This window comes from Lagopus leucura, unplaced genomic scaffold (genome assembly GCF_019238085.1).
Source record: "Lagopus leucura isolate 7727_CA_CO unplaced genomic scaffold, USGS_WTPT01 Super-Scaffold_100076, whole genome shotgun sequence".
NCBI classification, from domain to species: Eukaryota; Metazoa; Chordata; class Aves; order Galliformes; family Phasianidae; genus Lagopus; species Lagopus leucura.
The window spans coordinates 570704-586717 of record NW_024962316.1 but is presented as its reverse complement, the minus strand read 5'-3'; the positions used below and the strand labels follow the sequence as shown (position 1 = coordinate 586717).

General features: G+C 43.5%; 1 protein-coding gene across 5 annotated transcripts in view; it reads left to right on the top strand.

Moving 5' to 3' along the window:
* Positions 1 to 9284, top strand: part of EPS15L1 (epidermal growth factor receptor pathway substrate 15 like 1) — a 32269-nt gene extending 22985 nt beyond the window's left edge. For 4 of the 5 annotated variants that reach the window (XM_042887244.1, XM_042887243.1, XM_042887242.1 and 1 more), the window contains 2 exons: positions 3065 to 3270; positions 7606 to 9284. In XM_042887244.1, the coding sequence (XP_042743178.1) occupies positions 3065 to 3270; positions 7606 to 7752 (353 nt within the window). In that variant the 3' untranslated portion in view covers positions 7753 to 9284. The remainder of the gene's footprint in view (positions 1 to 3064; positions 3271 to 7605) is intronic. The other variant, XM_042887245.1, reaches the window with a different exon arrangement.
* Positions 9285 to 16014: the final 6730 nt, after the last annotated feature.

Below are 16014 nucleotides of genomic sequence, written 5' to 3'. Positions count from 1 at the left end.
GAAAGAAGCCATGCCAGGTACAATAGATTTAATCAGGAGTTAGAAACGAATGAAAGAAATCAGTTAAGCATTTAGTTGTACCAGGAGGAAGAAAATCCCTCGCATTTTAACTTTTATTTTAAATTGCATGGGCATACTGGAGTCATGGATCACCTTTGGTCTGAAGGGGAGCACAGAGTTCTGTTACGCATTGCATGTTGTTTCTGAGTGGCCCTGCACACCTGTTTCCGTAGAGCTCCTCAGTCCCCAAGGTTACCCACAAGCTGCCCATACACCTTTATTTTTTCCTCATCTGCAGCTGGCTGTGAAAAATTCAGCCTCAGAGTTTGTGAGCAACAGGGAAACTTTTGTTTTCGTGCCTTCTAGAAGATCTGACAGTTGTGTTAGAATAAAAGCATCCCGTGTTGTTTAGGACAAATGACTCATGGGTGGAGCACCTGCCCCAGCCACAAACTAAAAATTCCATTCACGCTTTGATTCTGTTTGTGCTGATCTCTCACAATAAAGATATTTCAGTACCGATTGTTGAAGCAGGTTGTTTAGAGGCTGTTTCAGAACAGATCGTTAATATATAATGATTTTTCTTCAAACCTCTCTTTCCAGAAGTTGTAAGATCATTTCTCCTAAGCTGAGACATGCAGGGTTGCTGCCTAGAAGGGGGGAGAGTTTTGCAAATACTAAGCAAAAACACTTTGGGGGGGTTTTGCATAGGAAAAAATCTTACTTCTGTTACTAAAAATATATATTGTGAATTTGTGTGAACAGAAAGTTGAGTTTGAAACACAGTGAAGAAATAGCCCTCGTTGAGGACAAAGGCTTTGAGTATTCTGCAGAAAATTGGTTTTAATGTAATTTTCAGAACAATTTGAGGGCAGCAATACTTTTCTGTAAGTTCTTAAAGCTCACAGTTCATGGAAGTTTTGTTCTGCACCGGTGAAGAGCTTAGCAGCGTGTTGAGAAGTGTGCTGAGTAAGATGGGAATGTAGATAGGTCTGGTGGAGTGCCGAGGAGAGATGCGGGGGAGGCACCTCTCAGCCTCTGAACTTTTGCAGAGTAACACCTCCAGCACTTACAGATGGGTGAGGAACCTGGCATTGATTGTCTGGCGTGACTGCAGGACTGGGCTTTGCGCACTGTCACTGTGAGTCCTACAGAGCGTGGCTGTGACTTGCTGAGGCAGATCTGTCATGTTGGAGCACTGCTTGGAAAGGAGCGCTGTGCACAGAGCTGAAAGAACGCAGCGGCAGCTCTGCCCCGTTGGCCTGGCAGTGTGTGTGATGCACTGTGTGCAGCCAGCTCCTCTTCCAAGCAGAACGCTGGGATCATCCTCGACACGTGGGACACAGTGAGAACTGTATTTAATGGCTGCACTGTCCATATCTTGTTGTTCAGTGAGTGAAGTTCTCTAATTGCGTTCTACTGGTGAGAAATTGTTTGCCTTGAACTGTAGATCTCAGCCCTAAATTTTGCTCTTGGGTATGAAATTAGATAAACCCTTTGCATGGGTGGAGTTCACTACAAGTGAACAGCATTTGCTGTGGTAAACCATTTTGTTCATCATCTCTTTTTGCTGAAGTGAGCCCTCGGTGTGGTTTGGGTGCACCACTTGGGTAACTGCTGAAACTGCTGTGGTTTCAGAATAGGACCTGTTTTGCTTTTTTCTGAACTTTTTTCCCCTGAAACTATTAGCAGAAAAATCAAACAAGTCAGGGTTACAACTGTTTGCCTGTGCTTTCGTATTGCCATCCCTCAAAAATGTTAAACGGTATTTTTCAGAGTACAGTACATTAACTGCTGTTAGTTACTACCTGCAGTGTATTTTGCAGTATCACAGCTTTACCCAAGTCCTTCTGTTCAGTTGGTGACGTTTTAATGTGATGTTGGCATTCTTGCTTTACCTTATAGAAATATTTAACCCACGTGAAAATACAGAAATCTTTTTAAAATGTATCCTCACTGCACTGGGGGATTCACATCTGGGGTCAGCCTGCAACGATGTGCTGTAAGAAAGAGAACTCTCTTGTCACTGCTACCAATCTGTGGCTAGTAAGTTAGTAGATTTGAAATCTAACTAAGCATCTAGCCAAACAAACTTCTGCTAGCCTCACAGCCGTGCTTGCTGAGCTGTGCAGGATCAAACAAGCTATAAGCAACAGAGAGAGAATGAAAGAGGGCTCATTGAGGGCTCACGAGTGCTCAGGTTGGCTTATTCAGCATGGGCACTGCCCTTCGTTTCTCTGCAACAAATAATCTTGATTTTACAGAGGTTGCCCTGTTCAAGTTCTTCCTTAGAATCACAAAATTAAAACCGTGCTTTATTTTTCAACGCTCAGAAACTGAAGAAAATGACAGTGAGGACGTGAAATGATTTTTTTTCTGTATTATAACAGTCACAGCAGTATTCACAGTGACATTTAGTCTAGTGATCTGTCCTGAAGATGAAGCACACACAGCAGTTCCCATTATGGGGGTGTATGAACAAGAAATCGCCTACAAAAAGTGGGTTGCACAGCAGGCACCCCCCAACAAGGTGATTTCTTTATTGCACTCTTTTCTGTTGTAAGCAGCTGTAGAAGTATGAGCCAGTTCCAGGAAAAAAACCAGCACTTACATTCTGTACAGTCACAGACAAGTTACTGTTTAGTTCTACTTAATGCTACTACTTAAAATAATGACTTAATTATTTTAGTGATATAAATGTCCATGTGTTCTGCCTTTTATATAGTCCCAAACAAACTGAAATGTCTCTGTTCTTGGAAAATGAACTGAAGTCGTGCTTGTTGAGTTCTTCTGATCAGGTGTCTTCATGTTGGGTTTCATCGTTTAAAATCTCGATGGAATTAATATTGCATTTGTAAGAAAGGTAAATCTGATAAAATAAAACAGCTGTCAGAGATGAATTGCACTGAGAAATGAGTACTGTTGGATTTGGTTAAGTTTTAAAGCACCCAGGAGGAGTGGATGATACTAAAGTGCATCTCAGCAGTTTCCTATTTAAGGGATTTGCATTGTCCATGGTAAGTAACTTCTCTTTTTCTCCTTTTTTTTTTCCTGAACTTTCCAGGTAAAAGCACTCCTGTCAGCCACCTTGGGTCTTCAGATTTTCCCAAGCCCCATGATCCATTCCAGCCATTTGGGGCTGACAGCAGTGACCCGTTTCAGAGTAAAAAGGGGTTTGGGGACCCATTTAGTGGAAAAGATCCATTTGCTCCCTCCTCTTCAAGTAAAACTTCTAAAGACTCTTCCTTGGGGTTTGCAGACTTCAGCTCTGTAAGTTAAGTTCATTGTCTCTGAGCAAACCACTTTCTGCTCTGCTTGCAGCAATCTATTGGGTTCTTGTTTTAACTGCAAACCTACTGTTCACTGGCTTCTGTCTCTTAGTACCTTCATGCTGTCCTCGCTGTTTTTGTATTAATACGTCTGTAATAAAAAGGCATTATTTCAATAAAAAAAAAAAAATTGAGTTCCATACTAAATTTTGAAGGATTTACTTGCATTTAAATTATTTTAGTACAGTGTGCCTTTGCTCACAAACTCTTTGTAGCAGAATCTGTGTATTGTTTTTGTTGCATGGAGGCTATTTTGTAAATTGATTTTTGGGAGCCAATGATGTACAGATTCAGAAATAATTGCTGAAGACATTTATACAGCAATCTCACCATATCCTGAGAAGTGAATCCTTAAAGGGAAAGGTTCCCTGGAGTATTTGTATTTGTTATGAAAAAACCCTGACAATCCTGTCACAATGTTTGCTGTGTACAATGCAATGTGATCGTAAGGATATATATACAAGACAGAGACTGCAAATTTAGCTGTTGCATTTTGTTCCTATGAATGGTATTGTAGAAAAGCCCTTGTTAGACAAAGAAGACAGAGTTGTTACGTAGAACCAACGCAGAAGCTTCCATATTGCAATCCAAAAAGCAGTATCTGAAGGTTTGGAAGTGAAGCCAAGAACCCAGTCGTAAAAAGTCCGGGTTCCTGAGAGCCTGCTTTTGGTTTCCGTGCTGGCACTTGTGTTACTGAATTGGAAATCACTGTAAATATAGTAGTAGCGTGGTTCTTCCTGCTTCCACAAGTAGGTAGAAATCTGTTCCATTCGCAGCATCAGGTTTCTTCCTTCTTTCATGTGTTTCTGTTCTGACGTTGCCATGCAGTGAAATTGCCAGTTTGATCTGTTCCCGATGGGCGCAGTTTGGTGCTCAGCGAGTGGAGATCTTTAAGCTGAACCTTTCAGGTTGCTTGTTTTTTAATGTTTTCCCCTGATTATTAGCTAATAGTAAATGTGTGTCACTTTCCTATGTGATATTGTCAGTTGAGGTCACCTGTGCATACGTTTAGCTGGCCTCAGTGCTTTAATTTATCTGTGATACCGAAGATGTCCAAGTTGAAGATACTCTGTATGCTTTACCACAGTTAGTCTTAGCCTGTTGAATTTCATGCACAGTTAAGTTCTGTGATTGTATACAAAATGGTGACATTTTTAATAAAAATAAGACGCAAAACTTGCTTTATCTGAAATTTCTTGACCACCACCTAGCTTCCTCCTTGAAAGAGAGACAAGGAATGAAATGGAATCACTGTTTCCCAGCTATTGTCTTACTTACAGACTGCATTTCTTATGTTAAAAGTGTGGCTTACACTAATGGAAGGTGCTGAACAATTAACCACAGCGGGTGATCCCCCTCCCAATAGGTGCTCTAGCACTTAATTCTCTGTGCCATCAAGTTTCCAGGAGAGGAGATTAACTAAAAGATGAGGAAAGGTAGAAGTGAGCTCAGGAGTAGCAGCCCCTTACTGTTAGGTGGGACCTCATCCAATAAAACTAAAAAGTGAGTGATTTTGTGAGCGGCTCTCTACTGTTATAAAAGGAGTTAACTGAATGGGACAGCTTCCCTCATCTTTTTGGTGCTTATTTTTGTTTGCCTTGCACATGATTGTGGTGCTGCAATTGCTGCTCGTTACCTTGCAGTCAGGAAGAGTATTCTGCTTGTCTTCAACCGTTCCTTGGGAAACTTTGCCATTTTCCTTACAGAAAGTGTTCTGACACAGTTCAAATCTGTGGAACCTGAGAACAGTGCCGTGTTGGTTTGAGGGATGGAATAACCTGGCTGTGATTTGGGATTCTTTATTGTTGTAAAGAAATAATTAGTTGGCCATGGCATGCATGGCATGCATTTAAGGATGTTCTCATTGCATCCTTAGCTTTTCCACTGACACTAAATACGACTCTTTGGAGCAAACTGAAGTATTTTGGTAGCTTGTATTTCAGGTGTTTCTATGTTCCAGCTTCAATTTACAGATCAACAAGAAAAACCAATCCATCAGCCTGCAGAAAGCAATTAAATTTGCAAAAAACCACAGCATTTAGAAGCAAACTATTTTTCTTTTCTCATGATGTGATCTGGTAATTTAGCAGACAAACTGCTGTAGCTTTTTGTGTGTATTTTATTAGTTTTGCCAAAGTCTGCTGTTTTCCTCATTCATGCATTGGGTCTGACTGTACTTCTGCAAAAAAAAAACCCAATAGTTTTTATGAAAGGAGAGCTGTGTTGCATGGTTTTAGACTTGAAACCTGGACTTATGCAAAAACAAAAAGGAAGTTACCTAAAGTGACATGTCACTGAGTTCTGTGGGCTCTTTATGAGCCGTCTGTGCACGGGTCAGAGGCCGGGAGGAGTTGTGTAAACCAGCTCACCATCTGATGGCCAGCATTACGCCCCTGAGCATTTGAGTTCGCATTAACTCTGCGATAAGGCATGGCCAGCTTTTACTCAGCCCCTTTTACCCGTGGAAATAGAAGCTGTGCATTGTAAACAAGTCAGAGATTGTACTGTCAGATCCTTGGAAGACCTATCCAAAGATGCAAGCTGCAGGGATACAGCTGTTCTCACCATTATTGAAAAATGTACATATTAATAAGACACCCAAGGGGAGTTTGACCAAAGTTTATTGTATTTCTGGGAAAGAGTAACTGTCACTCTCAGTCATTCCAGCTGTAGGATATTCTTTTTGAGTCTGTGGGATATATGGAGAAGTCCTGCTTCCATTGGAGTCTCTCTGCACTGTATGTTGAGGAACGTCTACTTAAAATCTTAATGAGCACCAGAATCTTACCTTTCCCTGAACGTACTTAAATGAGAGCTGACAGTAGGGTGGATATCTTTCAAAGTGAAATATCATTGCAGGTGTGTGGGACGTTCATAGGATGTCAGTAGCATTGAATGGAAAGCTCCTCACATGCACTCCCATGGCACTGAAAGCTGAAGCATCGTTTGAAGAGAAGTGCTTAATTAGTCCTCTTTTTTTTTTTTTTTTTTTTCTCATCAAATCATCTTGATTTTAGTCATAAAGTGAGGAACTGAGCATACAGAAGCATCCAGAGAAAGCATAATTTAAGTAGAGTAAATGAGAATTGGACTTATAAATACAAAACTATGTATTGTAGATACAGCGCAGAATGGAAAAGTGGTGCCCTGGAGGTGTGTGCAGTGAGATGTGGGTCTGCTCCTTCAGGCTGTGCTGTAATCAGTGCAGTGCTGCAGGTTGGTCAGGAAGGAGCAGTGGTGCATCGCTGTGTTCAGTTATGGTGCTGTGGACCCCTGGGCAATTCTTGCAGTATATTTTCAGCTGAAATTAAACCACCACGTTCCATGGCCTTCTCTCCCCTCCTGCTCCTAAAAAACAGAAAGTTTTCCTGAACGTTCAGAAAAAGGCATTAAAAAGCAAGCTTTGGAAGCAGGATGTAATGCTGATATTCACGTGCAGCTCTGCCAACACTTCTGCTCGCTTCACCCTCTTCAGCAAATGCTCAAATTCAACAAAAGGAAATGATACTGTCAATTAGCTTAGATGTAAATTATTATTTCAGTTACAGAATTATTGCCAGTATTTGTATAATACGTCATGCAGAAAATGGAAGCAAACCAAACTTCTGCATGTTCAGCAGCAAACGCCGTCACATCTTGGAGCGGTTTTGTTGTGGTGTATTTGAAAGCGTTTGGGGAAGCTCAGGCATTGGAAGCTGAATGTTCAAATGTGTTCTATTTCCTCAGTGTTTTCTGCTGAAGTGAAGTGGGTTCTCTTTCATTGTTTCTTACTGGAAGAACTCTGCATGCGTTTTAGGAACAGTTACAGAAGCACTTTTTGTAACTTCTGATTAAGTGATGAAACTTCTCCCGAATCAGTAGTCTCCACAGTCATGATTAAAGCCCCTCACCCTCAGCAGGAAATGCTACAATTAAGCAATGGAATTGCACAAGAATAAATAGCTCTTGGTTTGACCATCTAAAAGCTAACAAATGGAATTCTCTTAAGAGGGGCTGAGGGTTGCGATGCTCCCAAAGTGCCACCTGGGGGGTTTGGGATGCAGGATGCACGGCTGGGTCTGATCTGTGGGGAGAGGAGGAAGAAGTTGAGGAGAAGAAAGAAAGGATAAAGAGAGGAGAGCGGTGAGGGGATTTTTGTCCTGGTCCAGGAGGATTGCCTAAGACAGCTCGGAACTTGATTCACATACTTAATGAGTTTGATTATAGTATTTCTTAGATAATTTCCTCCGGCTTTTCTGCTGAATTTATTAATTCGTTTTCCATTTTCGTTTTTTAGTTTGGAAATGAAGAGCAGCAGCTGGCTTGGGCAAAGCGTGAGAGTGAAAAAGCAGAGCAAGAAAGACTGGCTCGGCTGTGGAGACAGGAGCAAGAAGACCTGGAGCTGGCCATTGCGCTCAGTAAGGCCGACATGCCGAGCTCGTAGGGCTGCTGCGCTCCTCCCTGGCCGAGGGGAACCTTTAAACGCTGCTTCAAAAGATCCTCAACTCCTGTTCTGTTGTGAAAATAATTCTAGTCACTTCAACTCCATACAGGACTGCCTGGTTCGATGCAGCTGGGCTCTGCGCGGCTTTTCCAGGGCGTGAAATGCAGGAAATACTGTATTATATGTTCTAGGTAAAATTACTGCTTGTAAGGAACTTAACAGGATCTTAAGATACTGAAAACAAAGTTTCTTTGTCTTGAAGACAACGTTGCATATAGTAAACTGCACCTTGTGGATCTGGCTTTTACCTGATTGGTTTTGGAGGCTGCAGTACAAATTTCAAAGAAAAGGTGATAAGAAGATATTTATAGAATTAGCTTTCACTTGCTGAGTTTATTTAATTATTCCTGGTAGGCTGATGAGTGCGTTATCTATGTCAAAGTCTTCAGCACAAATTCATTATTAGGTGGTCCCTTTTTATCCCAGATATATGGCCTTTCTGAAAGAATCTGGCAATTTATATATGATGGATACCAATATAGATAGTATCAAGTGCTCCAAATTTAAGAACTCTGTGATTTAGGAGGTTTTCTTATTTAAACACTTGTTTGCATTGGATTTTAATTGTAGGTGACATTGTAAAAGATGGACTTAATTGTTGTAGTAAGTTGGAGAAGTGATGGGTTGGCAATTGAGTGACCAGGTAAAATCTTGCTTTATCTCATATGCAGATGTGATTACGGACTGTGGTAAAGGTTTGAGTGCTTCTTTCATATAGAATCAAACAGCTGAATGCTCAGCAAGCTCCAGCTGAGTTCTGCCCTGCAGCTCATCGTAGGTTGGCTCCATTTGCCAGAGCAAATCTGTCATCCCTCTGATGTGTGTGAGAGCCTCTACCTCTGTTCCTTGAATTCCACCTGTCTTATTTATGGGGTTACAGATCAAATACTGCTTAGCTGTGATAAGGCCAGGCTCAAACGGATGTTACTTGCAACACATTCATGCATAACTTGTGGAAGTCCTGTAGTCTGGATTGGCTTTAAAGTGTGGCTGAGGTACTGAGTGCTTCCTCCTGGTAAGGGCAGCAATGTATTTTGTGTGTCTGATTTAAATAAGTCCTTACGATAAATCTGTGAATTATGTGCTTACTAAAATGCCTTTTCTGGTCACCACAGGAATTCTGAGGCTTCAGTTATCTTCACCTTGGCCTCCATGTCTAACAGTGCAGAAGGCAGGCGCTCGATGCTCTTTGTTCTTCCTGATGCAGCCTTTCTCTTGTAACGTTCTCTGGAAGATGTGCTGTTCCTTCACCCTCATTGGTGCAGTTACATTTTTCTGCCCTCGCTTCCTTCCTTTCATTTTTCCTAACACAATGACAGTGCCTGCTTACTGAACGAAGGCCATCTTTCCCCGTTCTGTTGTAACTGCCTTATTCTTGATGCTTTCCTTCACAGAGATAATCAGATTGGATTATTAATTATTAATCTTATTGGTGGTTCTGAGCGTTGGTTGTCTGAGGTGCGAAGGGCTGAGTGCACCACAACGTGCAGATCCATTCCCTTACACCTGCAGCAGTGCATCAGACCGAAAGCCCATCTCGCAGTGCTTTGTCTCCTGTGCTGCAAACTGAACCTTTAATTTGCCTCAGGAAGGGAGACGATGCTCTGCAGTACCAAAACAGCCACAGGACGACTTCAGTACTTCTTTGAGTGAACCCATGTGAGCGCAGTGGGATTTCTAATCTTACAGAGTCTGATTTGAGATCCCTTCTCATTTTTCTTTGTAGTATATCAGATTAAATGATCAAACGTATTAAAACATCAAGGCATCCTCTTTTCTGATGGTTTACAGGACTTCAAGTCTCTGAAAGCGAACTTGGTCTGTCTGTAGCTAACATGAGATCAAACTTGCTGTGAAAGAATAATTTTCTTAATTGAATGACTGCAGTGTAGGAATCTCAGTGAAGTTAAACAAATTGTATTCATGAGTGAGAGTCTCCTTTTCATTTTCTTTTGGGCATGAGTCTTTGTAGTGTCTCTTCTGCTGTAATAAAACCCTGTTTGTATGCAGTGCCATTACAGAAAGGAAAACCACTTTTGGATACTCCTCGGATGATGTCACTCCAGTGGGACAGGGTGGATGAGCTGAACAGCTTGATTCATTGTCTGTGTTATGTACCATAACGAGACTCTGCTGCTTTGTCAGTGCTCAGAAATATTGGCATTTATAATGCTTCTCAGGCAGGGATCGGTGTTTTCAAGTTGCTGAGCAGGAAGGCAGAAATGTGAATTAATCTAGCATTCCACACAGCATTAGAACTAATTGCTCATTTTCCTGTTTCCTTATGGACTCATTCTTCATATTTGCTTCAATAAGCAACAGAAGATCTAGCAAATTAGCAAGGACAGAATGTGTCCCCCCTGCACTGTAAGATCTTGTTGCCTTCACTTTACTGAAACGCTTTTCACACAAAATTTGAGACACTGAAGTAGAGGAAAACATAGCTGTGATTTCTCCCTGTTGTGTATTTAATACAGTTTTCCACGTAGAAAAGATGATTTCCCACGTTCTTCCCTTTCGCCTGTAACTGAGCATTTTGTATCATAACTGCACTTGATTTGCTAAGCCAAAAGCTTTTATGGCAAGACATTGATCTCATTCTTCCTCCAGAACGGTGAAATTTGAAGCACAAATAGGCCTTTTGCTATTTGGGCAGATGCAACAATGCAAGATAAATAAAATGTGAGTATACACAATGCATATACAGTGTACATTTTGAGATCCATATTATTAGTGTGTATATATATAATGTCTAATGTAATAATAGTGTGTGTATATACTATACATGCCCGCATACTATGCCTAGTATATAGTTACTTGTGCTGTACATAAAATGTGTATATACAGTGGATATGTAGAATATGCATATATATTCTATATATTAACATTTGTGTGTATGTATTCTCTATAGAGAGATGGACACAAATGAAATCTGTACAGAAACACAGATGAGATTACGGCCCTTAGAATTTCAAAGTTCTGGCGAAAGAAAAAGAAAAAAAGGAGGACTGACAGCTATGAGAAAATTTGTTTTGAGCTTGCTGTCGTTGGCATGAGAAGCTGTGTTTACTCATGGTGCCAAATGTGAGAGACCTGGCAGAAAGCAGGCATCGTCTGCGGGCTGTGAGCTCGCGTCCTTCGCAGTGTTTCAGCCCCACTTTTCAGTTGCTTTGCAGCGTAGGCTTAATTTCTGATCCTCTTGCGTGCGTGGGCCACGTGTTGTCTATTTCTCAGGCTGAGGCCGTGATTTTTCTCTACATTTGCTTGTACGTTCTTTTTTTGCCTTTTCTCCCTCCCCCCCATTTAAAAAACAACCAACAAGTTCTTTCAGGAGCAGTTTCAACCCCCACACACAGATCACACATGGAAGTGCTGAGGTGAACAAGGTCTCCTCGCCTCGTTCCAGTTACACAGGCTGCACTTCGTGCTCGCCTGGACTTCAGTTTCCTCCGTTTCCACCTGAGCTGCTCCTTCAGGAGGAACACCAATGCGTTGGCTTTGGGGAAGGGATGGAGGTGATGCTACTTTCTTTTAGGACACATGATTAGACTGTGGTACACTGAGCCAAACAAAGAGGTCAGTGAGCATTTATATGGCACGTGTGTCTTGTGTGGAGTGTTGTCCCTGCTGCAGTGACTCGTGGGAAACCAGACATTGCACACAGCACTGAGGAGCAACAGCTGCAGGGAAAGACAATTCCTCACATGGAGCTCTGCATGCAAGCACTGCGTGTAGGACAGGTGCTGAGTTACTGTGTTCCCTTACAGAGCAGTGTGTTCACATCTGCCTGCACTGGTTTCCCCAGGACGTGGTCACGCGCTCTTGCAAAGCACGCCAGGCATTCTGCAGTAGAAGCAGATGCTCATTGAAGCTGTACTCCTGTAATACTGCTGTATGGGGTGGTGTTGTGTTGGCCAACTTTTCCTTGTGAGATCTCTGCCCTGTGAGACCGTTTGTCCCCACTGTATTCAGAGCTCCTGGAGCTGGGACGTCCCGAGCTGGGGCTGACTGTCACCTCTTTGTTCGTCTTTGAAATCTGTTGTTAGAAGTTGTGTAGGAATTATTTTGTCATCTTATGCTGAGAGATAATGCACTTTTCTTGGATTCTTCTTATAATCCTTTTGGGGTTACTATTTCTTCTTTAGTGTTTCTCCATTGAGAAGAGTATTTATTCTGTAGAACCACGGCCCAAGGAATTTTGGTCCAGGTAGAATCGTTGCTTTCCCAATGCTGTAAGAGTTTGATTTCTGCCGCCTTCTGCGTTTGATTCCTCCCTCTCAGGAATTCCACTTCTCTTTAATTCAGATGTTGAGTATCGGCTCTGTTATAGTGATTTATCTGTGCTAATAACGTTCCAACCTCTTCCTACACCAGAGGAGCAGTGAAGCTTTTGTGTCTCAACCATTGCATCTCACCATAGACTTCGAAACAAACATCTTTTCTTAGGAAGGAGTTTTGCTTGCAGTATGGTGGAATTACAGAAGATTTATTTTTAGAGTATGTTAACTGTTATTTGTTGACACACTTGTTTTATCAGTTGATCTACTGCTCTTTTTACTTGAAAGTTTTATAAATAAAGCAAATAAAGGCAAATTTGTTACAGAATGGAATTTTTCTTTTTGCAACTTCTGCTTTCCCCTTTAACTTCCAAAGTAAACTCCTGGGGAATTGGGTTCCGTCAGCTGTTAGCATACTGTGCTCTTTCTGGTGTCCCTTTCAGTAAGATTTTCTTTAGCCTGACCTAAAAAGGGTGGAAACGAAGTGGAAACTGCAATGTTGACCTAAATTTGACTAATATCTCAAAAAATGTACATTATTGTAGTTATATTTATCTTTTGATGGTCGTAACGCATTGAAAGAAAGGTATTTTAATTTTAACCCACTCGTGTTTATTGTTTAATATAATAAGAGAAATGTTATTGTTTAATATAATAAATGAGAAGTTACTTTTTGGAGCTCTGAGCCTTTGGCAATCTTTCTTTCTGGTGTCACACAAACCTCGCATCCAACAGCCGCCTCTCTGTGCCGATCCTTTCTCTTTCCCTCCTGCTCTGCCCTCACCTCCCCGCTGTGTCGCAGCCACCTTCGTCTGAGCTGAACAGTCAGAAAAGCCAACTGTGCCCTCCCCAAAGCACTGGTGGTGCTGCAGTGCTGAGCATCCCAGCCAGCCGCGCCGGGAGGCTCTGAGCTCAGCAGGGATGAACTCCTCCTGCTCAGTGGAAAAACACACCTCACTGTCATGCTATCCTGCATTATTCACTTTGACTCATTATTCTCCCATGTGTTTTATTTACTCTGCGCTGCACACACTGCCATGGCTAGCAGCAGCTTGCCGAGGCAGGTTTATCTCAAAATTGCTCTCCAGCAATAGTTTCAGTTTGTTGCCATTTTGACGCCAGGTTTTGCTGCACTGTGGCACGAGCACTTCCTACCTGAGTTCTTTCGTTGTGTAATTCCACCTATTCCCTTTCAAAAAGCAACAAATGAGGGCCACGGCTCTGTGTCTGGTCCCACTCAGCTTTTGGAAGCTGACCCACATACCAACCCAAGACTTCTCCACGTTTCTGCCCCATCTGTGCTATCCACGGCCAACCCAGCAGCGCTGTGGCACCAAGCGCCCACTGGCAAAGGATGGCTTCCAATGGAAACTCCCACATAAAGCTGCTCTCAGCTCCGCTGCGAGCCCTCAGAGCAAAGGCAGCATTTGCTGATACAGCACCTCCTACAAATGCTGCAGCTTTCCCTCCCACTGGCACTGCTGGCCCGGTGTGAGCGCAGCGCTGAGCCGCTCTGATCTCCCATCACATCCTCAGCGCTGTGGGGGAGCAGCGCCTGGTGCTTCTCCACTGCCCCACATCCCTCCTGCTGGATGTAAAATCATCCATCTGCCCAAACCGCCAGTGCTGTCACTGTGCACGGGCTGTAAACAAAAAAGGGGTTGTTGGGATTTGAGGGTTTTTTGGTGTGTTTTGGTTTGTGTTTAGGCCTCAGGCTCAGTAGCTTTCTTCTACTATATTAAATGTCACAGGGGATGTCCAGTGGGATATTCCAGATGTTTCCTGATGATATCATGATAGGCCAGAAAGCCAGGAATGCTCCAAGCTGTGCAAGTGCAAGAAACCAAAGTCAGAGTGATTTAAAGGGGCACCGTAACTGACTGCAAACCTCCAGCAGGTAACTTCATCCACAACTTCTGCGTTGCCCAAGTTATGCTCTCTACAAAGCATGGAATTCTTGTGATTGACTACAAGGAATTACAACTGAAGCAGGTAAATGAGGAGGTAAGTAATGCAAACTGTGGTTGCAGCCTTTGTTGTTGCTGCTCTCCTTGTGCTTGGAAAGGTGTTTTCTGTGAACGCGTCTTCGTTCCGTAAAGCGGTGCCTATGACTCATTTTGTGTCTACATAAAATATTACAAGATCAAATAATTGTGGCTGAAAAGTCAGACGTCAGAAGATGAAATCAAATGTTTTTGGCCCAACACGTTCAGGATGAATCCATCTCCTCTGCACTGGCAGCTCAGGGCTCTATTGCACAGCTAAAAATCTCACTCTGGAAAATGGGCAATTGGGCATTTGGCATCCAACAGTGCAGAACTTCACGGGATCTCCAAGTCAAAGCCATTCCCTCCTATGGGTTGGCAGTGCTCGGCTGGTGGATCTGTCCCATCCTGTGGGTCCACGGTGAGGACGTGGTGTTGGCCTTGTGCTGGCAGCAGAGTGCAGCCCCTAGGAGGTGGGACCCAAACTGACATAGCCGAGCACGGCTGCTTCGGCCCTCACTGGGCTCAGGAGGTTCACATATGGCACTGTGGACATCTCAGCCATGAGCAGCAGGGACAGCTCTCCCTGTCATATTACATAGGGTTTGAATTGAATTTACCTCTTTGTGTTTCCCCCAACACTGCTTGTTACCATGGCGATGGCTACATGACTTTGTTGCGTTTGTTTTATTTAAATATAGCAAAAGAAATTGCTAACGCTTGGGATTCTGGCTCAGAAAATTAAATTTAAGCAAAGCTTAACAGCCACTCTCTGTTATAGGTGCACAAAATAGCTATGGAAACCACAGAGTTTCTACCACAGAAAACCACAGAACCACACAATCCTATAATTTGAAGAATGGACAAACTTTTTTTGGCACTTCTTGTGGACGGAGGACCGCGGGTGAGCGGGAGGCAGCGTTTGGAGGCAGCCTGCAAATGGCCACCAGCAGCCGAGGGCTGAAATCCCCCATCCCTGAGTGGGGCAACAACCGCCCTGCTTACAGCTCCTGCCCTCCCTGCTGCCATCCCCTGCGCTTCACTGGGAGCCCGCAGGACAGCAGGAGGGTTCTGCCCCAGCTCCCATTTTGGGGTCTAACCCCCTGACTTTGGGAGCGGGCCGGGCTGAGCTCGGTGCAGCTCAGCGCTGCGGTGCTCTCTGCAGAGCAATGTGGGCTTAGCGCAGTGCAGGCGCTCCACAGAGCATTGGAGCGCAACGCCCCGATTGCGGTGTGGGATGGATGGAGCCCCGAGGCTGCGGGCTGTGCTCACGCTCAGCTGCGTTTGCTACAACTTTCACTTGGAACATTGTGCAGGATTTGTTCCTTTCTGTGCTCGGCTTGCTCTATCTAATCTACCAATCTATCTTGCAAGTAGATTGAGCCCATCTCTGTGGTATCTCGTAAGAGTATGTGTGAAAATGTTGTTTACAACGGACTCTTTGTTTCCTCCTATCGGGTTTGACAGCACCTTTTTCTCTCCCATCGTCCCATCTGGGGTGCTGCTGGTGCAGGCAGCTCCTCCCGCCCCTCCATGGTCCCTGTGTGCTCCAGGAGCTGCTCGGGGCCGTGGGTCCTTTACCTCCCTCAAACTCACTCTGACAATGACGGTGATGTGCTGCCATGAACACTCTGCGGAGCGCTGGTGCTCTCCTGCTGCCAATGGACGCACCGTGGGCCGGTGGAGCCACACCACGCACTGGATGTACTAATTTGAAGCAATTAACAAAAGAGTTGGCAGTTACTCATAATAGAATATGAGAGAGATGAGATCAGCATCTCTTTTTCTTCTGCTATGAGATTATCTTGAGATTCACAAAGCTGCAGCTTCCTGTGACGACCACACTGCAGTTCTCAGACGTTCCCTCCCTCTGGCAATTAGAACAGAGTTGGTGATGAACCTTTACTGGGTTATTGAGTCGTGCCCCTCATCCCCCCGTC